The 23693-nt window shown below is 39.1% G+C and overlaps 2 protein-coding genes across 4 annotated transcripts; one reads left to right on the forward strand and one right to left on the reverse strand.

The window, feature by feature from the left end:
* Window positions 1-361: 361 nt before the first annotated feature.
* matn3a (matrilin 3a) lies at window positions 362-17484 on the reverse strand. Of its 2 annotated transcripts, XM_017692474.1 has the most exons (5): window positions 17316-17484; window positions 11144-11716; window positions 8695-8823; window positions 991-1089; window positions 362-417 (listed from the first exon to the last, which is right to left on the reverse strand). In XM_017692474.1, the coding sequence occupies exons 1-5, from the start codon at window positions 17482-17484 to the stop codon at window positions 362-364; spliced, it is 1026 nt and encodes a 341-aa protein (XP_017547963.1). The 2 variants fall into 2 exon arrangements, with proteins under 2 accessions (XP_017547963.1, XP_017547964.1); XM_017692475.1 differs by lacking the exon at window positions 8695-8823 and having other exon boundaries at window positions 11141-11716.
* Window positions 17485-19608: 2124 nt separating this feature from the next.
* On the forward strand, window positions 19609-23133 carry ttc32 (tetratricopeptide repeat domain 32). Of its 2 annotated transcripts, none has more exons than XM_017692543.2 (3): window positions 19609-19863; window positions 20812-20978; window positions 22266-23133. In XM_017692543.2, the coding sequence occupies exons 1-3, from the start codon at window positions 19640-19642 to the stop codon at window positions 22391-22393; spliced, it is 519 nt and encodes a 172-aa protein (XP_017548032.2). In that variant the 5' UTR covers window positions 19609-19639; the 3' UTR covers window positions 22394-23133. The 2 variants fall into 2 exon arrangements, with proteins under 2 accessions (XP_017548032.2, XP_017548031.1); XM_017692542.2 differs by having other exon boundaries at window positions 19686-19972.
* Window positions 23134-23693: the final 560 nt, after the last annotated feature.

Raw genomic sequence — 23693 nt, forward strand, 5'->3', positions numbered from 1 at the left:
ATTTCTTATTCATTTCTTAGTGTTTGTCTTAAGACCCATCGTCATTTTTTTTCTTAGAAAGCTTTTGTGAACCCAGCCACTGATTTCTAAGATTTGATCGTGAGCTTGCTCCTTATGTCCTAGATGCACTGAAGCCCTTGTGGTCTGCTGGAGGTCAGGATGGTCCATCATGCAGCTTTGGTAAAATGGAAAAGCAATGGAGAGGTTTCCTCCACCTCAGTGGTCCACACAGCAGGTAGCTGAAGCTTCACAACGCCAGGTTAACCTTCAAGAATATGAAAATGGTTAAGCAGTTTGGCTCATGCATTCGGCCTCTGAAGACTACGTTGAAGAGATTAAGCACTTACCAAAGCATGGCCTGTTACATCCGAGCCAGCATTCTTTCCATTTGCTCAACTTTCCTGGAGACTTCAGCTAGTATGACGGCTGTTAAGGTTCCTGAATTCTTGATCTTTCAGATCCTTCAGGTACCATTTCATTTCTCAGATATGCTCAGACAGAAGGGTAAAGTGTGCATTGGCATCTTCAGTCCATAGACAAAATTGCTAATTATTCGGTTACTTGTTAATGGTAATATTTGATGTTAAACAGGATGTCTTTTAGACCACAGTAAGTTATTCTCAATGTTAAATGGTAATTCCACCAATTTTTCAGAATTTCTGTTTTGTCTTACAGTGCCCTGCACGTACCTCTCTGCCATGAATGGATAAAAAATATGTTTAACACCAAACTCTTTTCTCAAACCTATCATAAACCGGTGTATTTTAGAGTCAATAATTGCTTTGGACGTATGGTTCCTATCATCACCACTCTGAACAAATCTGACTCTGGTAAGTTTCTCTAGAACAGATTATTTCACATTCAACCACTTTGAATGACTTTGTTTACATCTTAACCACTTAATTATACGGAAAGCTTGAAAAATCAGTGGAATTCTCTATGAGAGAGAATTTAGCTTTATCCACAAGCAAGACTGAACTGAAAGGATATGTTTGGAATTGAGGTTCTGGATGGAGGTTTGTGTTTGCCTCTGGAAGGCCAGTCTGGCTTCACAAAGACATGGATCCTGCACTATTTCCACCTTCATCTCTTCACATCAAAGCAAAGACCATTAGACATGAGCACCATATAAATTCTTCATGCCAGGGGTGTTCAAACTTCTGTATATGACTGGACTTTGTTTACTTCGCTTTGAACTCAAATGTATGCACAGTGGATTACAGTGCTTTTCTCCTCCAAAGTTTCAAAGCTGTAATAATTACAGAATAATTCAGACCTTACTGTCTTCATTAATAAAACTCTTACAGGCCAGCTGTTTTGTGAATTCCAGATGTAACACAGTGTAATAGCTAATGCAATGTTGTTGGTGAGTTTTAACAACATTGTTGAGTGTTACATACTGTTTTGGAGGACAGGGCACAATGCTGAATCAATAAAGAATTGATTCGGGTTAAAAGACAATTAAAGACAGATGAGGTTTTGCCCAGTAATCATTGTCTGCTTTTCTGACACTGAAACAGATGATACCTTTTCAAGTTTTTGAAAACTTCCTCAATTACAGAGGTTTAAAAATGTAGTTTTCCTTTACTGTTATAATAACTAGTAGTGCAAAAACATGCTAACTACTTTCCAGCTTTCTGTACAGCTTCTAAAGCAAGGGCGCCTGACCTTGGTCCTGGTGATGTACCATAACACTTGGCTTAAGCAGTCTGGTGCTCCTGAAGGACTGAAGTTATTGGTTGTGTTAGATTAGACTTTTCAGGGGGGTAGATCACAGGAGCAGGCTTGGACACCCCTGTTATAGAAAAACTGACCTTCAGATTTGACCCTACTTTCTACAGCAGGACTATTCAGTTTTGGTTCTTGAGGGCTACAATGTCTTTAAATAATTTCTCCAACCACCATACCAGTACAGTGTACCATATCCAATCATAAGTTTTAATTTGAACAATCTATACTGGGAAATGAAGTCTAGTTAAGCACACCACAACCTGGCAGCTAGAAATTAAAAATACACATCAATCAATGCAAATTATAAGGACCCAATATGCTGCCTGGTTGGAGTGAACATTGGAGTGCCCTCAGCTGAATAGTCTCATCCACAAGGTCTTACGTGAACATGTTTTCTTGTCTTCATTCAAGACAAAGCCCATCCGGCATCTGCAGTGATAGGAGCCATTACTGCTGATGCAAATGTGCTCACAGTCATGTCCCATTCCACAATGGTCCAAACCTGCAATAAGCCATGAGTAAGACACTGGAACTATCTAGATATCACACCCATAATTAACTAATTTCTGTATCACACATCTCCCCACACACCTGACCCCCACCCACCCCCGGTCCTGAAATACTCCTGCACACCTTAGCGCTGGGATTGCCAGTGTTTAGATTGTTGAATAGTAAATAAGTTAAATCAGGTTTGCTGAATGAGGGAAAGCATAAAATGTCCATGGGATTTGGAGCCCCTGCATTAGTGTTTTACTTAACTCCAACACACCTTATCCAACTAATCAGCTAATTAACATGATAGCTAGAGCAGAGAATACACTTAAATATATAGAGCAAGAGTACTCCAGGACCACGTCTGAGGAACTGAGGGTTAGCTATTGCACCAAGATATCTAGGAGAACTGCCAACTCTGTCTTTGATATAAGAGTTTATAACAGGACTATTCAAACAGTTCTTGAGGGCTGCAATGTCTACCAGTAGATTCTCCAACCACCATAAAAGTAAAATATGCCATATCCATTCCGTAATCTTGGTTTCACCAATTATGAGTTCTGCAATATTGTCTGTCTTAGACTGGTGAATCAAATCTGGTTTAGTTGACCCTACCACAGTCTGGCAGCTAGGAAACTGTAAGTCAGTGAATTACAATTATAAGGATCCCACTCATTTCAAAACTCCAAAGTAGTGCCTGATTGGAGTGAACATTGGAGTGCCCTCAGCTGAATAGCCTGGTCCACACGCTCTTACGTGAACATGTTTTCTTGTCTTCATTCAAGACAAAGCCCATCCGGCATCTGCAGTGATAGGAGCCATCACTGCTGACACAAATGTGCTCACAGTCATGTCCCATTCCACAATGGTCCAAACCTGCAATAAGCCATGAGTAAGACACTGGAACGATCTAGATATCACACCCATAATTAATTAATTTCTGTATCACACATCTCTATGGGGCTTCTGTCTAAGTCAGTGGTTCCCCACACCCCTGACCCCCACCCACCCCCGGTCCTGAAATACTCCTGCACACCTTAGCGCTGGGATTGCCAGTGTTTAGATTGTTGAATAGTAAATGAGTTAAATCAGATTTGCTGAATGAGGGAAAGCATAAAATGTCCATGGGATTTGGAGCCCCTGCATTAGTGTTTTACTTAACTCCAACACACCTTATCCAACTAATCAGCTAATTAACATGAAAGCTAGAGCAGAGAAAACACTTAAATATATAGAGCAAGAGTACTCCAGGACCACGTCTGAGGAACTGAGGCTAAGCTATTGGACCAAGATATCTAGGAGAACTGCCAACTCTGTCTTTGATATAAGAGTTTATAACAGGACTATTCAAACAGTTCTTGAGGGCTGCAATGTCTACCAGTAGATTCTCCAACCACCATAAAAGTAAAATATGCCATATACATTCCGTAATCTTGATTTCACCAATTATGAGTTCTGCCACTTTTTTTTATCTTAGACTGGTGAATCAAGTCTGGTTTAGTTGACCCTACCACAGTCTGGCAGCTAGGAAACTGTAAGTCAGTGAATTACAATTATAAGGATCCCACTCATTTCAAAACTCCAAAGTAGTGCCTGATTGGAGTGAACATTGGAGTGCCCTCAGCTGAATAGCCTGGTCCACACGCTCTTACGTGAACATGTTTTCTTGTCTTCATTCAAGACAAAGCCCATCCGGCATTCGCAGTGATAGGAGCCATCACTGCTGACACAAATGTGCTCACAGTCATGTCCCATTGCACAGTGGTCCAAACCTGCAACTAAGGGTCAGAATTACTAAAAGACACTCATTTCTGACAGTCTACCAACACTTTGCCCTGGTGAGGGTGGCTGATTTAGTGGGTTAACTAGTAAGAACTTCCATGTCAATGAACTCAGGTGTAACTTTGTAATTAATATACGACCAGTGCAGTATAACCATGCTTTTTGTATGGATGTTTGTGTGGGGCAGGTATGATAAAAGGGCTGCATCCCAACCTGCATACTACATCACTAAATAGTGTGTAAAAAATAGTGCACATCAATTGGAAGCAGATTCAGAAGCACATTCAGTGTATAAAGTATAGATGTGTGGTTTGGGATGCAGGCAAAACATTGTGACTCATTAGGTTAAAATAATGACTTCTCTTCCCATTTTCTTGTGTATTTCGGCACCTATATGAGACTTTATGAGGCCAGTGGTTCCTAATCCTGGTCAAGGGGTTTTTACTGCCTTGCACATGTTAGCATTTTCTCTGATCACAACACACCTGATCCAACTGCTCAGCTACTGAACAAGCCCTTGTTGAAAATGTGTTGGACGGGAATACCCCAGGACCAGTGTTGAGGAACCACTGGGCTAAGGAGTTGGAACAGGATATCTAAGACAGTTACTAGTTCAGTCATTGAACTGTAAAATCTAACAACCAATAAACATTTGCCAATTTAAAGCCTTTTGGGTTAGGCTTGGTCCAACAGGCTTCAACAGGACTATTCAAACAGTTTGTGAGGGCTGCAATGTCTACCAGTAGTTTCTCCAACCACCTTATCAGTAAAATGTGCCACACAAAGTGATTAATCTTAAGTCTACCAATAATTAATTCTGCAACATGTCTGAATATGTTGGTTAGACTACGGAAGTAAGTCCAGTTTTGTTAAGCATGCCATAACCTGGCAGCTAGACATCAAAACATGTCAGATTGCAGCCTGATTGGAGTGAACATTGGAATACCCTCAGCTGAATAGCCTGGCCTACAAGTCTTACGTGAACATGTTTTCCTGTCTTCGTTCAAGACAAAGCCCATCTGGCATTCGCAATGATAGGACCCATCACTGCTGATACAAATGTGCTCACAGTCATGTCCCATTGCACAGTGGTCCAAACCTGCAATAAGCTGTGAGTGAGACACGCAATCTAGACATCACACCCATAGCCTACATAAGACAATAATAGACTGGTTTTCTATCTCAACCACTTTAAAAGACTTCTAAGTTACTAGATTTTCTTTCAAATAGGTCATAAAGTGGCATGAAACTAATCAGTACCATTTATGACAAATAACTTACTGGCACTACCATCACCATCATCATTAGTGGCCTTGAAACATGATCTCTTATCCTCCATCAAGACAAAGCCGGGTGGGCATGTGCAGTAATAGGAGGAGCCGCTGCCCACACAAGTGTGCTGACAGTTATGACCCAGTTCACAGGCATCCACACCTGCAACGAGTCACAGCTGCAGCAAAATACGGACACAATTGCAGTTCTGTTTGAAAAATCTTAGTTCATATTTAATTCCTCTCCTTTTAGTCTGGCTTTATGTGGTAAACCTTTCAAATTTTGTTAACACAGGTCTTTAAACTAGCTGAGTGTTTTCTCTGTATGATAGGTGACAGTGAAAAGGTGGAGCTGAAACTTAAGATTTTAGAAATGGCAAATAGCATCTCTTAAATAGCATGATATGATGACCAAAGTAAAGAAGGTCCATTTTCATTACAGGTTGACTTTAAAGTACAGAAAATGTTTAGTGTTCTGAACCAAGTGTATATGGAGGCGGATACTTTTTTGTCGGGTTTCAGTGTAAACACGATTATCTTCCTCTGGTTCTTGAGAATCAAGTCTTGTGACTTGACAACAATGGAAAAGACTATTGAAATCCTTTTAAATGAAGATCCTTACAGCAATGACCATAGAAGAATGGCAAATGTGTGTATTAGAGTCCCAGACTCAATGGAGAAGTCATTGATGTACACAGTGTGTCATCAGTACAAAGGGAAGAACTTGCTAGATGCAAGGCAGTCTCCTGAGGAACAAGTTTGAAAATCATGCTAGAACTATTGAAGACAAAAGCAGAAAAAGTAGTCAGCTAACTTCATGCTGGATCAAGAATCACGTTGTTTCTATTAGCATCTGCTGGACGTCTTTCAAAGAAAACAGCATTCATAGTACAGTTTTGTGGTGATATCAGTGATTTATACATGGGGCAAATCATTGGAGTGTTCCTCAGAATTTTAGAGGCATGAACATGGAAATTGCAGAGGACAGTCAGTCAACAAGGTAGCCAAAGATTCTTGTGAGCCTTGTTTCTGAATCCTGAAGAGTCTTGTGAGAACGTGGTTGTCTTTGGCACATCCACAGTCGAGGTGCTGTCATGAGTTGTGACACTAAATTAAGTGAATTATGTGGTTCCTTAGAAACCTGAATAAATGCTGCAAGAATACTATGAAATGGCATGCATCAAAGTCAATACCATTTCTAGTATAATATCTTAGACTCACTGGCACTGCTTTCACCATTGTTGTGACCATTGTTGAAGCCATCAGTGCGTTGACTGCCGGCACCATCATTAGCTATGGAGCATGTTCTCTTGTCCTCGTTCAAGACATAGCCAGGGCGACACTTGCAGTGATAGTAGGTGGTGTTTCCAACACAAATATGCTGACAGTTGTGCCCCATTTCACAGGCGTCTACACCTGTAATGATTACATGTAGAATAATAAGGACAATATCAAACATCATATCCATTCCCTCTGCTGAAAGCATGAGTTAAAATATTATTGGACAAACAAAGAGAGCTTGCTTCAGGTATCAGGATGATATGAAATAACTTTACAGCACTAGTTATGATGTTTAAACATGTGATGTGTAATTCTGGCTGATTTCATATTTGGTTTGGGCCAGTATATATGATCTCCACTGCTCTTGGACAGAAACCTGGTGGCCTAGTGAAATTTTTATGTGGGATCAATGAAAACACAATGAAATCCCTCACCAAGCCATGAGCCCACCGGTAGGCCCAAAGTTTTATTACACTATTACACACTTCTATAAGCTAAGGAAAGCTCCATTAGTTTGCACTGAAGTCCCTGAATAATAATATTTAGTATGTAATAAGCCTGGATAATATTCTGTTCATGTTTCATGTTATTAAGAATAGAAGAAGTGTAAAATTAACAAAGTGGGTTACCCAGGATGATGCACTGACATAAATTAGATATTGTGAGAATTTAGTGGAATGGAAGCTGTCCACAGTTCCATGTTTTGCTTACTAATTTGTTTACTACTAACTCCATACTGTATGCTGCCCCAGTAAGCCTCTCTATGTTTGAGGCTACAAACAGTTTTCCAGCCATTTTTGATCATACACTCCAAAAAATAAAGCGGCCAAAAAGTGATACCATAGGAGAACCACTTTTAGTTCCCCAAAGAACCACTTTGTGAACGAGATGAGTGAGTATGAAGAACATTTGTCAAGTTTAAAGAACCCCTACATGTTGTAAAAATTCTATACCACTGATTTATTTTCCTAAAACTCATATGTCCAAACGAACCCACAGCTGACACATCCAAATACCACAGTACTGCAGAACCACCAGTTCACAGGGCAAACGTGTCATCTGTTTCACTAGTCACAGAGAGAAAGATGTATCACAGAGCAGAGAAATATAGTAATAACAATGAAAATCAGAGTAGTGTTGCCTGCATGCATTGTTCAACATGACAGTGTTGCATGTTCCATGCAGGGAGACCATCCATGGTAATTCCTCACTGATTTAGCATAGGATGGATCAGTGGGTATAATCCAGCTCTTAGCTCTGCTGGATTTGGAATACCTTGATATAAAGACAAAAGATATTTCTGATTTACACATAGCTTAAAATATAGTCATGCTTGCACACTGGAACAGTCTAATATGTATCATGTAATATGCAGTATTGTATGACTTTTAAAAGTCATGACAAACGCAGCTTTGGTAGTGTAGCTTGGCAAAAGGTTAGTCATGTAGGATTTCATTGATGTCCTGCTGTATGCAAGCTTTAAAACAAAGCGATTTATCAAAAGTGACTTTTTAAAATCTACAGTACTGTAAAAAAGTCAGAGAGCATAAAATTTTTAGTCACAATGGATGTTAAGTACAAGTTTTTCAGTTTTCAGCGTCAGGAAAACAGCAGAAAATATATTTAAAGAGAAAATTACACAGAAGCCTCAACAAGTAAATGTCAAACATTTCTATTTTAAAACTTCAGTCTCAGAAGCTGGTAGCATTTTCTGCATCTCATGATTCAAGTAATCCCAGCTACACATTAGGTCAGTCAGTAAAGCCTTACTCCTTATCTCCAGTATCTATTCATGGTGTTTAACTGCAGATTAATCACATCACATGATTTTCTCCTCTCTCTCAAAGATGAAAACTTGTGCTGTTTCTCTGATGGGGACTGTTTTGGTGGCCTACCAGGTGTGATCAGGAGGCCTGATTTTTCCTTCCTTATGCAAGCGGCTTATCTTATATCTAACCTCCTAACAAATTATCTCCTGAAACATAAATAACTTGCACTTAATGACTGTTTTGACTGGAAATGAAATAAAAGAAGGTGGTCTCAGGCATTTGCACAGTACTGTATTTTACTGTATGTATTCAACATTATGTATTAGAACAGTATAGTATTAGTCTGTATGCAGTCTACAGACTCTTACGTTTGAGGGAGCATGTTTTCTGGTCCTCGTTCAAAATATAGCCCTTCCGACACTTGCAGTAAAAGGTTGAGCCACTGCTGACACAAATGTGCTCGCAGCCATTTCCCATAGCACAGGGATCCACGAAACCTGAAACAAGCTATGGTTACTGATGTAAAGCCCCTGTAGCAGCTCCCACATCATTACAGGAGCACTTTGCTTAATGCATCTTTTGTCTCCTACCAGGCTACACTCTTATCTTATAAGCTTTTCCCATTATACATGATACATATGATTTTACAGTTGAAGGAGTGAGATTCGGGGGAAATACAGTTGGGATATGTCTCTACAAAAACTTCACACCAGTTAATTTCACTGTGGAGGTAATGGGAACCATTTTACCACAGCCTGCTTCAGTGAAATTGCCTGTGCCATACATTTATGACTAGATTAACTGCAAGGTTTAGATGCATGTTTAGCAATACGACTCAGCAAGTGCGGTTGATTTGAGGGTCCTGAAAAAGAGAAATTACATTATCCACATACAGAAAAGATCAATTATAAAGGATCAGCAGGAACAGTCCTTACAATGTTACAAAATATAAAAGAGTTACATGCAATTACATATTATATACACTGTGTATACATAGTAATATAGTGAATAGAAAGAGAAAATATGGTTATTGTAAAATGTCAATAGGCTCCAGTACCCCCCCATCACCCCCCAACCCCCGCGACCCTGAGGGAGAAGTGGCTTAGAGAATGTGTGTGTGTGTGTGTGTGTGTGTGTGTGTAAAATGTCACTGAAATGAAAGGTTTAGGCACCACTTTTTCTAACTGCACAATTTGTTGATTTTCATAGATGTTAACATCATCTCTGCATGGCACATTTCTGTACATGTTAATACACATTTGTGATTTACTTGCTGAATTTAACATGTTGACAAAGACGATAAGAGCCTTCCTATTCTTGATGTAGGCTTTTTTTCACTGTTCCATGAAGAATGCCATCCGTTCAGAAATATTCATCGATCCCCTTGCGTGGACCTCATGTTTGAGATCATTTACCCTCGGCTTTTCATAATATTCAAGTCAGAGAGGGTATCAATATATATGAATCTCACATAGGATAACCTGTGTCTTGTACTGCCAGTCTGACTGCGGACAGGCCTGGGGCTTTCTGTTTTTTTTTTTTTTTTAAAGAACGAGGTTTTTCTCTGCATCAAATGGAATTCAGTGTTTTGTTAACTATAACTTCTAATAGTGGTGGAAAAACTGTCAGCTGTCAGATTGCTAAACAACCAGACTGAGGGATGGCTATCAACTTTAGCTGCTAGTAGTCACAGCCAATCATCTTGCAAAGCAAATCATGCTTATGTTTCTCAGATGCACTTAAGTGTGCCTAACTAACAGCATTTTATTTTCACCCGTTTGAAAAAAGGGATTGATGCTCTACTAACCACTTTAGCAATACATGGTTCATCAACTGTGTGTGTCTGCTGCTGCAATTTCGATTTCATATTGCAACTTTTGGAAGAAACCAACATTGTATGGAAAGGGGTTATGTGACTTCTTTAAGGTATGACCTAGGACATAATTAGAAAAAAATGTTTGACTCATAAAATGATTAATTTCATATTCTAAAACTAAAATTGATAAATAAAATAAAATATAAAAAATACAAATTACAAATTAAATACAAAAAAATCTGCTGGGACCAGAGCTTTAATGGACATGAAAGCCCTGCCCACAGCATTTCCTATACCATTTCAGATTACAAGCAGAAAGTGTTCAAATGTCTTTTCTTGTAAGAGTTAATTAGCTTCATTTTCGGATCCTCAGTCAGCCACTTTAGATGAGCTCATTGCTGCTGACTGTAAGCAAATCACCTTGAGAAGTTTGAAGTGTCATATAATTTATTATGCTCTGTGTACACCTGACTTGGACTAAGGCCTAATGAGTCAAATTAGCTCTGAGACCTTGCAAAAAACAACAGTTGTTCCATGCAGACTTCTTTACACAACAAAACATGCAGTTTGACCAGGGGTGCCTAAACTTTTGCATACAACTGTATGATCCCAGAAACACTCATTGTAATTTTAACAATGTTGTGTTAAATCAAACATGCAGCAACCCACTTGGTAATACAGTCAAAACACACAGAAGAAGGAACCATTCAGACACATGTCAAGCATAAGATCAACATAAGGGTACTAAATGAAGACAAAATCTTGACCTATGCTGTTATTTAGTGAGCTGTTATTGTTTACAGATGCAAAACACCTAATTGACTTTGCTTGTAACTCACTCACTTACTCACATTTAGCAGGGTGAAGATTTCAGTGCTAGCTTTTGGAGCTTTATAAGAGTGGTGCTTTGCATTAGTGACACTGTGTGTCCTTGTTCAGGTAACTTATTATAAGACTTATAAAGATTGAAGAATAACACCCCCCGCCCATTTTCCTACCACACAGAGTCTCCCGGAACTTGGAGGTGAGCTTCTCGATGACTCCATAGGTTTCCACGTAGAAGACATGGTCTTCCAGCGGGTTGCTAGCCATGAGCTTCAGTGAGCCTATGTCAGCCCGGTCCACTCCCACAGCATAAATTTCGATCCCTGAAGCCCGGGCTGCAGCAGAGACCTCTTCTACCTGGTCCTGAGGACGTCCATCTGTGACAATGATGGCCACTTTCGAGATGTTCTTGGATTTTGGCCGGGCTCCTGACTTCTCGGTGAAGGCTTCATCCATGGCCTTCTTGATGGCCAGGCCGGTCATGGTGCCTGCAGCCAGGGGCTCAATCAGGCTGATGGCTTGCTTCAAGCTTTCTTTCCTGAGATGGTCCTTGAGGAAGAATTCAATTTTGACCGTGCTGGCATAGTTCACTACAGCAACGCGGGTGGCATCTGCACTGACGTCCAGCGTGTCCACCATGTCTGAAAGGAAAATCTTGACCTTCTCAAACTCACCTGGCCGCACGCTACGTGAGCTGTCAATGATAAACACAAGGTCCAGTGGGCGGCTCCTACAGTGGGAGTCAGTAGCTGAGAGTGAATAAGAGACATATTGTGTTACTGATGATGAAAGCTATTAGATGATGGCAAATTTGATTGATTAGATGGTTAGTAAGACATGCTGAACCAATGTGCGCAAACTTAAAGTTGGACACAGAGTTTAGTATGATGTTGTCCAGGGGCGCTTTCTGACTCAATGCCACCAGAGGTGAAAGTAAGGTTCTACAGACTGCGCTATAGTTTGATAAGTTCAAAGGTTTGTTGACACCTGCTTATCCAGCATTTCTTTTAAAATTTGCAAGGGGTTTACGCTGTGTGTTCTGTGTTCAAACACTGCTTTAAGGATTTGATTGCATTCAGCCACAAGATCATTACTGAAGTCAGGTACTGATGTTGGACGATTAGTTCTGGATCACAAACTCCACTCCCACTCATCCTAAAGGTATTCAGTGGCCTATTGCTTCAGAGACCACAGTTCCACTGCTCCACAGCCCATTGCTGGAAGGTTTTGTATCTCTCTATTCCAGTGGTGTCCAGTCTCATCATCAGTGGCTGCAACATGTGATTCAAAATGAGCAGGAGCATGCCTGATTACATTTGTGTAATCAATTGTTCAGCCTTCAAACAGCCGAGCATGTGCAGTCCTGCTTTGTTAGAATGAAAACCTGCAGCCACATCAGCCCTTTGCAAATAAGATTGGATACCCCTGCTCGAGTTAATGGGTGTGTGACCTTAGGCTTGTGTAAATCTGCTCCAGTGTCCCATTCTACTGGTCAGTGCTGACTGTAGAGATTATACAAGCCATGTAGTCACAATTATACAAGCCTGTCTTAGCAATGACATGTAAGTGTACGTCTGATTTTTTCCAACTTCTACACTTATTTCAGTTATGTCTTTGATTTTATCAATAACTAAGGTATTATTTATACATAAGCTAAGTAGATAACTTAAGTAGATCATCCCTTAAACCACTTTTTTGCTTTTAGGTGTTCTAATGTGAGCTAATCTGTTCAGTGCTGTTCAAATAGAACAAGTAAAAATTCCATGTCACACTCTGAATAGAAAGTCTGAGGCCTAGAACTATTTCCTCAAGAAGTGCCTCTGACTCTCATTCTGACAAAACTACAAAGGCACAGCATGTGTTCTTGTGGCATTGGATTGCTTGTAATGCTGACAGTAGCTGCTGTTTAGTTGACTTGTACTAGCATTAGGCCGTTATTCAACATTCTAAAAGCCAGTTAGGTTTTATTTTTAAAAAATGATCAGCATCATTTTTTAAAAGTCTTAAAGGAGGATTCAGTAAGATGACATCATTGTGTACCGCATTATAAAATATGCATAACTGAGAGATTAATATTATGCTGGCCTGTATCGCACTCTGATTGAAAGTGGTAACATTTTATTTTTTTTAACCTTATCTAAACAAACGTCTCGCTGACAAGCCATTCTGAGAATTTAGTGATGGTCCCTTAAATCTGTTTAGAAGAGTTACAGTGTCCATGTTGGATTTATGATTGTGTGAAATAGGGTGTGCTTTCTGTTTTTATGACTGTATGTAAGATACAAGAGGCTTCCTTTATTGTTGGATGCAGTGTGATTTCTTCAAAGCAAGTGTGTGACCTTATTCAGACCACAATTCAGATCAGGATAAGCTTATTATTGATTAGTTTAACCAAATTAATAATAGAATGTGACCAATGCGTCACTAATATGCCTGCGTTTTATTGTTCGAAAAGATTCACACCTTAAATAAACACCCACAAATTCTCAGCTTTGTGTCAAATAAGTGCAACATCAGCACTGAGAAATCACTCAATTAAAGGAGAAGATCGTTTTTGTGTCACACTTAAAAAGTTAAAGCTATTATTTATAAATGTTCTACAAAATGTGAAATTGCATTTTAAGTCAGGGGGGTCCAACTGAACCACTAAAAGGGCCATTTTAAAAAATCTCAACAAATCTGTGGGCCAGAGAACATTGATGTTTTTATTTCATTTTTAATTAACATTTTGCTATAACCCAAACTAACCATTGTTCGTTCAAAATACACCATATTTTCAACAACTAAATATTGGCTATTGTAGTAGACTTTGAAATACTGCATGAGTACTTGAAATATTCAAACTTTAAATGTACTTAGGATTTTTTTAAACCTACCTATTTGCTTGAACTAAAAACCTGGCATCTTTGCTGCAGGTTCATAATTTTTTGGGCCCAATTTCTGAGCTGCTGAGCTAGTGCTAAGTGTTTATATTCGTTGAACTGTAGCTGAAACACAGCTTGTGTGTTTGGTGATATCACTAGTGGGGAAATGTGTAAAATTCTATAGAATTAAGGTATAACCACTAGATTGTTGTTGGGGTAGGAGAGTTGGTGTGCACATTGCATTGTATGCTGGGGCTGTAGTGTAGTGCATTGCGAAGCGAGCTAATATTAATAGAAAATTAGAAGTCTTTTATGAGCTGGATAGGATTGTGCCATGGACCTGATTTGGCTCACGGACCTTGTGTTTGACACATGTGTTTTAAGTAAATAAATATTGTATATATAAATATTATACAATATAGTGCACATAAAGTCAATCCAACATAAATTATGCATGGTGGTGGAGCATGGGCTGTCTGTTAATCTGTCAGGATGGCCAGTAATTTTTGTAGTATGATACAATTGATAAATACATTTCTTAATCCCTTTTGAAGAATGAGCTCTGGTGAAATTTCATGTGCTTTTCTGCTTTATAGGGCAAATTTTGGTAAATCATCACTTTTCACCAAAGCTTTAGATATGTTGAAAATACCTCCCTCAGTCTTTTCTGCATTTTACCCAGTTTACAGTCAATCTTTAAAATAGAAGTTGCCATGTATGGTCAATTATGTATCTCTGATTGAGGACTCTTTGCATTATGGTTCTAAAGAAATGAACTGGTGATAGTTTGGTAGTTTATCCTCACATACTTGGTTAATAAAATCTCTTACAGAGTCACAGTTACTTATTTTAATCAATATGAAATTGAAAATACTGATTATAAAAGTATAGGCTCACTGATGTCATTTTGCTAAATCTGCCTTTAACACACTGCGTTTTTGTGTGAATGAGCTGAGGATGGACTTCTGCAGAGTTTTCTACCTGTCCTCCCTGTGAGGGCTACGTCACCATGTACTCTGCCTGGATCCTCTGGTTGGGCTGAGGGTCTGTGAGGATATTGTTCTGGTGCCAGAGTGGACTTTGGCAGCCAGCGATTTGGTAGCAGTGGTGAGGTTACCCAGGCCCGGGGGTAAATAGGAGAAGACAGTGGTTGGAAATGTTTCGCTGGCGCACTGGTTGCCACAGCAATCTGTTTAATAAATGATTGTTCTGGTGCTGCCTGTGACTGTGCTGGACCTGCCAGTGATTGCTCTGGTTCTGTATGTGATGGTTCTGGAAGTATGAGTGATTGTTCTGGAGCTATAAATGACAGTTCTGGATTTGACACCGATTGTTCTGGAACTGTCCTTGATTGTTCTAGAGCTACATGTGATTGTTCTGGAACTGCCCTGGATTGTTCTAGAGCTACACGTGATTGTTCTGGAACTGCCCTTGATTGTTCTAGAGCTACATGTGATTGTTCTGGAACTGCCCTCGATTGTTCTAGAGCTACATGTGATTGTTCTGGAACTGCCCTTGATTGTTCTAGAGCTACATGTGATTGGTCAGGAACTGTCATTCTTTGTTCTTGTGACTGTTCTGGAACTACAATAGATTCTTCTGGACCTGCCAGTGATTGCTGTCTAATATTAACTGATTGTTCTTGGCCTGTATGTGACTCTCTGGTAACTGGGTCATGTTGTTGAGGACCTGCAGGCGTTTGCTGAGGAGCTGGTGCTTTGCGGCAAACAACTGGAGCCCATTCACCTTTGAGCTGCTGCTTGGCCTCTGTGCCTACTGGTGACAAGTCTTTTTTCCACTCATAAACCTTGGCTGGAGAAGGACTTGTGGGTCCAGGATAGGCTGCCATTTGTGGCAACATCCTTGGCTGGTCTTTGTGAAGGTAATGGTGTCGATTAAACCTGTAATTACTACGTACTATTGACCACCAATGGGTAGGTGATCAAATTAGGTGCATGAGACAAAAAGAGGACAGTAAAATAGTTGTTAGACAGTATAATTCATGCCTCCTTAAGTTTACAACTTGATACATGTCATAGAGGCATGGTATTTCTTACTGAAACACATTAAAAGGAGACTTCAGCATTTTGCAGCCTAATCTTGATCTTTCATATCTGCAGCATATGACCAGTTGTGTGTTTCTTGTTAACAATTTTTCTGTTATTTTGCTGAAAACAATGACATTATAGTCTGTGGTAACTGATCAACAGGTGTGACAGATAGAGATTAGGTCAAAATGCACAGTTCCTTTAAAATATTATATCAATGCATGTTACATGGGTACAGTTTTTGTAAACATACATGCACTTAATGTTTACTTGAAGAAAGACTTGAATGCATTTCAATCTGTGATTGTGAACATCAGATTGGCATTCCCTTGTGGTGTAAATGAAGATGAGAGATTTAAACAGCTTTTTTGTGAAAAGCAGAGAAGTCATGTTTATGATTTTACAAATGTGGTGCATCAAGAACAGTAATGAAACAGTTTGTTCCCATTACTGTGATGCAAACTGAGCTGAAATCTAAACATGATTATAGGGTTTCGCAATATAGTATCAACAATCAGTCTAATCAATCCAATCTAGTCTCTGACTATGCTTAAATGAGAGTTCCACCAATTTTTCTAAGTTAAAATGCAGTCATTCAGAGTGCTTTGATGTGAAATGCTGTTTGAGAGAAGTCAAACTTGTTCACTGTAGTGGTGATAGAACCCAGACTTCTAAAGAGTTTAATGCTTTTAAAATATGTCACCAAACGTTATCACACGAAATGGTTACTAATAGACTTCCTGGTGCCTGAGATATTGTTTTGCGATAGTTTGGAGATAACCTTTTTTAATCCATTTAGGACAGAGAGTGGTAAGTGCAGGATATTGTAAGGCAACAATGTACTGATATATAATTTACCACCACTGTAAATCAGTCAGTAAGTTTCTCTACAATTAACCATTTTACATCAAAACACTCTAAATGGACCTCCACCATTGAATTCTGCTTAAATGCTGTGGCTAAAAACCTATGAATCTGTATTGTAAACACATAACACAAAACATTTTGCGTCCCTGGTCAAATGACATTTTTTTGTTGATTTTTTAAGTGAACATTAGTTACATGAGTTACACATCCTCTACAGAGAACACACTTCTGCACATTTTAATGCACAAGTACTGTTTATTTGCTGAATTTAATATATTGGGCGAAAAACATGAAATATGGCCTGTACACAAATAAAGTCATATTTGATATATGTTTTTTCATGTTACACTCAAGTAATTAAAAATTGTGCACTAAAATTTGCAGAAGGAAATTTAATATTCAGGTGTGTTCTCTTTAGAGGATGTGTAACTTATTTTAACTTAGAAAATTAACAAAACAGTGTGTTCAAACTTATGCATATGACTCTCAACATACATTGTTGCTTACAAATTCATATATATAGATCAGAATAAAAGGTGGCACAAATTTACATGTAACTTAAAACGCACCTGCTGGGTTAAGTGTCCTCTGGGGTGCTCTGGCCTTTGGTGGATTCCCGTAATTTCTTCTTTGTGCATAACTCTGGGCTAACATCTCTGATGGAGTACTGTAGCTTGCAGAGATGTCTGCCAGGAGAAACGAGACGCAACAGAGAAAAAACCCAAAGAAGGACTTCATTGTGTCCAGGTGATCTGCTCGCTTTGCTCTGTCTCTGCTGTCGACTGACACCAAAGTGCCGGTGAGTACTGTCTATTTGAAGACTTCAAATGAAAACGTGCAAAATTCCTGCCCAATCCAGACATTAGAGGGGTGGATACTAAAGGATATGTGATATCCCCTCACTGCTTGAAAGGCTGTCTTGTCTAAAAATGTTGTATTTGATGATTCATTTAAACATGCATATACAGTTCACTTAGTCATTTATTTATTAGTCAGTTAATTATTTAAACTGAGACATTTCTATTTGAATAAGGCTATAATATTAACAATTATAGAGCAAATAAGACTGTATACACTCTGTTTACATTTACATAAAGCCTCAGACATACAAATAAATGAAGATTGAGAATTAGTTTAAAAAAACATTAATGTCCAGAATTAATTGTATTTCAGTAGTAGTGATAAACTCTTAAGACAAAAAACTTGCCAAATATATGCACGCATATATATATATATGTATATATATATATATATATATATACACACACACACACACTAAATATGTTTTTACACTAATGATTTGTCAAATCTGTAAGCAAGACTATATTTCCAAAGGTATTCACTCACCCATCCAAATCATTGAATTCAGGTGTTCCAATCACTTCCATGGCCACACGTGTATAAAACCAAGCACCTGGGCCTGCAGACTGCTTCTACAAACATTTATGAAAGAATTGGTCTCTCTCAGGAGCTCAGAGAATTCCAGCATGGTACCGTGATCGGATGCCACCTGTGCAACAAGTCCAGTCGTGAAATTTCCACACTACTAAATATTCCACAGTCAACTGTCAGGGGTATTATAACAAAGTGGAAGTGATTGGGAACGACAGCAACTCAGCCACCAAGTGGTAGGCCATGAGGTCACCAACTTTCTGCAGAATCAATCGCTACAGACCTCCAAACTTCATGTGGCCTTCAGATTAGCTCAAGAACAGTGCAGAGAGCTTCATGGAATGGGTTTCCATGGCGGAACAGCTGCATCCAAGCATTACATCACCAAGTGCAATGCAAAGCATCGAATGCAGTGGTGTAAAGCTCTGCCACTGGACTCTAGAGCAGTGGTAGACGTGTTCTCTGGAGTGACAAATCACACTTCTCCATCTGGCAGTCTGATGGATGCCTCCAGGTTTGGCGGTTGCCAGGAGAACGGTACTTGTCTGACTGCATTGTGCCAAGTGTAAACTTTGGTGGAGGGGGGAGTATGGTGTGGGGTTGTTTTTCAGGAGTAGGGTTCAGCCCCTTAATTCCAGTGAAAGGAACTCAATGCTTCAGCACCAAGAGATTTTGGACAATTTCATGCAGTTTGGGGACAGCTTCTTCCTGCTCCAACATGACTACGCACCAGTGCACAAAGCAAGGTCCATAAAGACATGGATGAGCCAGTTTGGTGTGGAAGAACTTCACTGGCCTGCACAGAGTCCTGACCTCAACCAGCTAGAACACCTTTGGGATGAATTAGAGTGGAAACTGCGAGCCAGGCCTTCTCATCCAACATCAGTGTCTGAATGAAGAATGGTCAAAAATTCCCATAAACACACTCCTAAACCTTGTGGAAAGCCTTCTCTGAAGAGTTAAAGCTGTTATAGCGGTAACGGGTGGGCCGAAATCATATTAAACGCTATGGATTAAGAATGGGATCCCACTCAAGATCATATGTGTGTGAAGGCAGACAAGCGAATGCTTTTGCCGATATAGTGTGTGTTTGTAATATATATATATATATATATATATATATATATATATATATATATATATATATATATATATATATATATACACACACACAGTGACTTCTTCACAGACATCTAGTGAATTGTATCCACATTGTGTATAAAATACCAGTAGTTGTTAATATGACAAGTGATCCTAAACTTTTATAGGCTACTGTAAAACTGTATGAAACTATTTGAGGTGTAACTTAAAAAATCTTGCCTTTTGAATGTGAAATGTGGAAGTTCTACCATAGAAATGAGGTTTAAAGCATTGAATATTTTTTACCGATATGAAAAAGAACCATACAACCGACGAGAATTATTAATAAACCATACATATTTAGAAGTAATCCGACAAATTGGTCATAAAGTTGATTTGAGAGGTGGGATGAGAGAGGGATATGCAAGAGGCTCCTGTCCAGCAGGTGGCGCAGTTTGTGGAAGCAGCTGCTACACCTCCAGCACTGAGAGAGAGTGGGAGAGCTCAGCTGGAGCTAATGGAGGATCCGCTGCTGAAGGAGAGCACAGCTCTGCTCTCCGAAGCTCATGAGGAGTTTAACAGCGGCCGCTACAAACGGGCGGAGGAGCTCTACACGGAGTTCATCAGCACCTGCACCACAGCCAGGTTCACTCTCAATACAGCCCAGCCTCATTTCCGATAGTCCTCAGGCGTGTCAGAGAGAGCAGAGCGAGGCTGGAGGCGGACTCAGAGTTTACTGCACACCTTGCACCGAGTAAGGTGGAGTAGAAAGTGGTGAAAGAGAGCAGATTGAACCTGTTCAGACGATCCATTGTCAAACACACATCTGCGAAGCTGAAGTCCGCTTATTGCTCGAGTTTCCCGTTCCACCATAAATGAGTCGTGTGTCTCTACAGACTGAAAACGTTTAAAAGCAATTCCAGCTCGCTTCATTAAACGTGACTTCATTTTTAAAAATATCAACGTCCACAGCTACTTTTGTAAATTTAATATCAGAAGAACAGTTTACAATAAAGCCGTTTTCTCTTTTGAGTTGTGTTCTGTGCCCCTGTGCTGGTAGTCACCTGCTCCACTGCTCCACAACCCAGTGCTGGGGGGCTTTATACCCATCTATTTGATGATGCTTGTTGCTGGACATGGTGAGAGTCCAGAGAGTCCCATTCTATTGGTCAAGTCTTTTTTGCGGAGATTATACAAGCTGTATGAGGTAGAGGCAGTGGATTCATTTCATTTTGTTATCAGTTATCGCTTCCAGCGATGACAAAAACAAGATCATCCAGATAAAACCATTATTGAACCTTATTCAGTTTTTCCTAAAAGCCCAAGCTCATCTGATTTTTGGTCTAATTTATTCCTACTTGTCATTTTATAGATGCTTAGTAGTTTTCAGTAGGTTGTGGAAGTGCACTACAACATGGTTGATCTAACTCATGTTTGTTATTGTTATAATGTATCTATACAATTAAAAAAAATTATTTGTCCTTCAGTTGAATTATACGTTCAGGGAAATCCACTGTTAAAAAGACCATTTTCATTAAAGTAAAATAAATGAATGACACCCTGTGTGTAACATATGTTCTGATCTCATTACAGAGAGTGTGACCATAATGAGCTGGCCATCGCCTACAATAACCGTGGCCAGGTGAAATATTTCAGGGTTGACTTTTATGAGGCCATGGACGACTACAGCGAAGCGATTAAGATAAACGGCCGGTTTGAAGTGCCGTACTACAACAGAGGATTGATACGTTATAGACTGGGTAGGTCTACATTCTTCTTTGCTGTTTTACTGTCTTAGCTTTACTAAAGGAACACAGAAACATGCTTGGTCATCCACCTTCTCTCCATGTTGTCCACTCACTACCTCTGTGCCAGCATGGATGGTGCCATGTGGTCAGTCTTGATTTTTCATGGTTGAAGAGGGGACAAAATGGTGATGTTGGTTGAATCCTGCCAGCTGCTGCCCTCCCAGACTGGTGGTAGTATCTTGAGTTAGGGGGCAGTGCTACAGAGGACTATACATCTGACAAGAATGTTTAATAAAGCCATATACATTTAGAATTAATACTGCAAATTGGTCATAAATATGTTTTGATAAGTGGATGAGAGAGGGATATTTCAGAGGCCTTCTAGATCAGCCTCTGCTCCTGCCCAGCAGGTGGTACAGTTGTGGAAACAGCTTATGGTAGTGGACAGAACTGCTATGTAAGGCTGGGCAAAATAATAATAATTATTGGTGTTGTGATAGATTCCTCATTTCTGCACATATTGTCAGCGCTTGAAGACCAAGTGCATATTTCATTATAAATAGAGAATTACTGTAGCCCACTGTGTGAACCGTGTGTGTATAAAGAGAATAGAAAGCTTTGTACTTGTAGTTTTTTATTGTAGTTTTAATAGTAGCATTAAAGAGGCTTTTCTTCAGGGTAGTATCAGAATATTATATTTCTGTCAACACTCCAATATGACTATGTATGAAAAGAAAGCAAACAAATAACTCCAGTCTTTGGATGCCTTTGTATGTAACACTGAAAGCTGAAAGAAGTTCTGGAAACCTCTTTGAAACCAGATTTTGAGAGATGATCGTCACACAGAGTTGTCTTTTTTTATGTGCTTTGGTTTCATGTTTGGGACAGTAGAAAGGAGACTAGATTCTCTTTGGGTAATTCTGCCTCTTTATATTTAAATAAGCTGTGTGTAAGTGTATGTGTGTGTATATATATATATATATATATATATATATATATATATATATATATATATATATATATATATATATATTAGTTGCTGTCAGAAGAAAACCTTATATCTCCCATTTTTGGCATTATATATATATATATATATATATATATATATATATATATATATATATATATATATATATATATATTCCCATTTTTATATTATTTTATATTAGTTAAAAAGAAAAGGATTAATCTCTTTTTTTTGAAAACATATAGTAAGGTGTAGATAAAAAGAATGATTTATCTGAAAACATTATTGAAAACATTGAAAACATATGCTTTGCTGTATTTCCCCCTATGCAGGTTTTTTCCAGGATGCAGAGAGTGACTTCAGGAAGGCCCTGGAAATAAATGCCAATTTTGAAGATGCCAAACAAAGCTTGCATCAGACAATGGTCGACCGAGAAGAAAAATTAAAAAGAGGATACTGACAGTATCCTACAGCTAGAAGGATGTTTCTGTTGTATCTGGTTCTACACTCTTAAAATGATGGTTCTTTAAGGGTTCTTTAGTTAAGGGGGGGTAGTTCTATTTAGAACCATGAGTTCTATTTAGGACCACTTCACAGTTAATTTGTTGCTTGTATAGTGAAATGGTTCCTCAGATTGATGAAGAATGTGTTATGTATGGGTCTATATTAAAGCTTTTTGAAGGTGGTTCTGTATAGTACCGAAAGATTGGTAACAACAGCAGAGCCATTCCTTTTACTAAAGGACCCTGGAATAACCTTGTTTCAGAACGTAGGAAAGCACTGCATGAAGTGATCATTAATTCTGATCTAATTACACGTGTTTGTGTAATTTGCTCCTGTGTAAAGATGTTGTAAATACTTTGACTGCTGGTTGTCGTTATGGTAGTGTTTGTCATGAAGACCTGGGTAGCTCAGATAATCTTCAGTCTGGGCAGCATTTTCAGTCTCTGTATTTGCATATTCTGGGTTCACTTGACCAATGAGTTGCCAGTTGCACCTGGAGCCCTCAAGTGTGAAGCACAGAAATGGCTTTGTACTTATTAACTAAATCAGTTCACATTACCAAAGAATGTGACTTACTGGGGGAAAATACATTTGAATTATTTGCTTTCTTCTACTTTTGCAGAATGTGTTTTTGAATTTTTGCACTAATGAAATCTTTCTATGAAATAAAATGTTCTACGTGTAACATGAAAGAAACTATCAAGTCATCTATTATTTCATCTGACTGTGTGTTGTTGGTTTATTATGTTTGAGCAGGTGTTGAAAAAAGTGTCTTGAACATAAGGCCGACCTTTTTCCTGAAGACCTACGCTGTGGTTAACTTCTGAACCCATTCATTATTCGTTACATAGAGTTTGCTGACTAGAGAAGGACATAAAGATTTATCATTGAGAAGCTGAACAGCACTACAAAATGTCTGGTATCTTTTGCTGAATACTGTTAAAAGTGCAAACACAGAGAACAAAGCTCTGTTGTCTTCTCACTATATAAGCAAAACATAGCTTTGTTCCCTGTTCAGAATGACTTTCATTAACCATAAACAACAGTACAGTGTTTTCCTCAAAAGCACAACAGTGAAGGCCGTCACAGCCCATCCAGATCAAGCTAATGACCTCCTGAGGGCCATCTGAACCACAAAAGGCTGCAGAATGGTAGACGCTGCGCAATTACACTATGAAGACTACTGTTCAGAACAATGCCTCCACCTAGTGGCTGATTGGCATTAAGACTCTTTCTATAAAAGGCTCATATTATGG

Source organism: Pygocentrus nattereri, chromosome 4 (genome assembly GCF_015220715.1).
Source record: "Pygocentrus nattereri isolate fPygNat1 chromosome 4, fPygNat1.pri, whole genome shotgun sequence".
In the NCBI taxonomy this organism is placed as follows: domain Eukaryota; kingdom Metazoa; phylum Chordata; class Actinopteri; order Characiformes; family Serrasalmidae; genus Pygocentrus; species Pygocentrus nattereri.

Coding starts and splice junctions, on each gene's coding strand:
- matn3a (XM_017692474.1), bottom strand. CDS start 17,484: ATGAAGTCCTTCTTTGGGTTTTTTCTCTGTTGCGTCTCGTTTCTCCTG. Junction 1,090..8,694: donor GAAAACATGCTCCCTCAAAC/GTAAGAGTCTGT, acceptor TTTGATGTGAAG/AGATGAAGGTGGAAATAGTG. Junction 418..990: donor CCAGAACCTCAATTCCAAAC/ATATCCTTTCAG, acceptor CAGCCGTCATAC/TAGCTGAAGTCTCCAGGAAA.
- ttc32 (XM_017692543.2), top strand. CDS start 19,640: ATGCAAGAGGCTCCTGTCCAGCAGGTGGCGCAGTTTGTGGAAGCAGCT. Junction 19,864..20,811: donor AGCACCTGCACCACAGCCAG/GTTCACTCTCAA, acceptor ATCTCATTACAG/AGAGTGTGACCATAATGAGC. Junction 20,979..22,265: donor ATTGATACGTTATAGACTGG/GTAGGTCTACAT, acceptor CCCCCTATGCAG/GTTTTTTCCAGGATGCAGAG.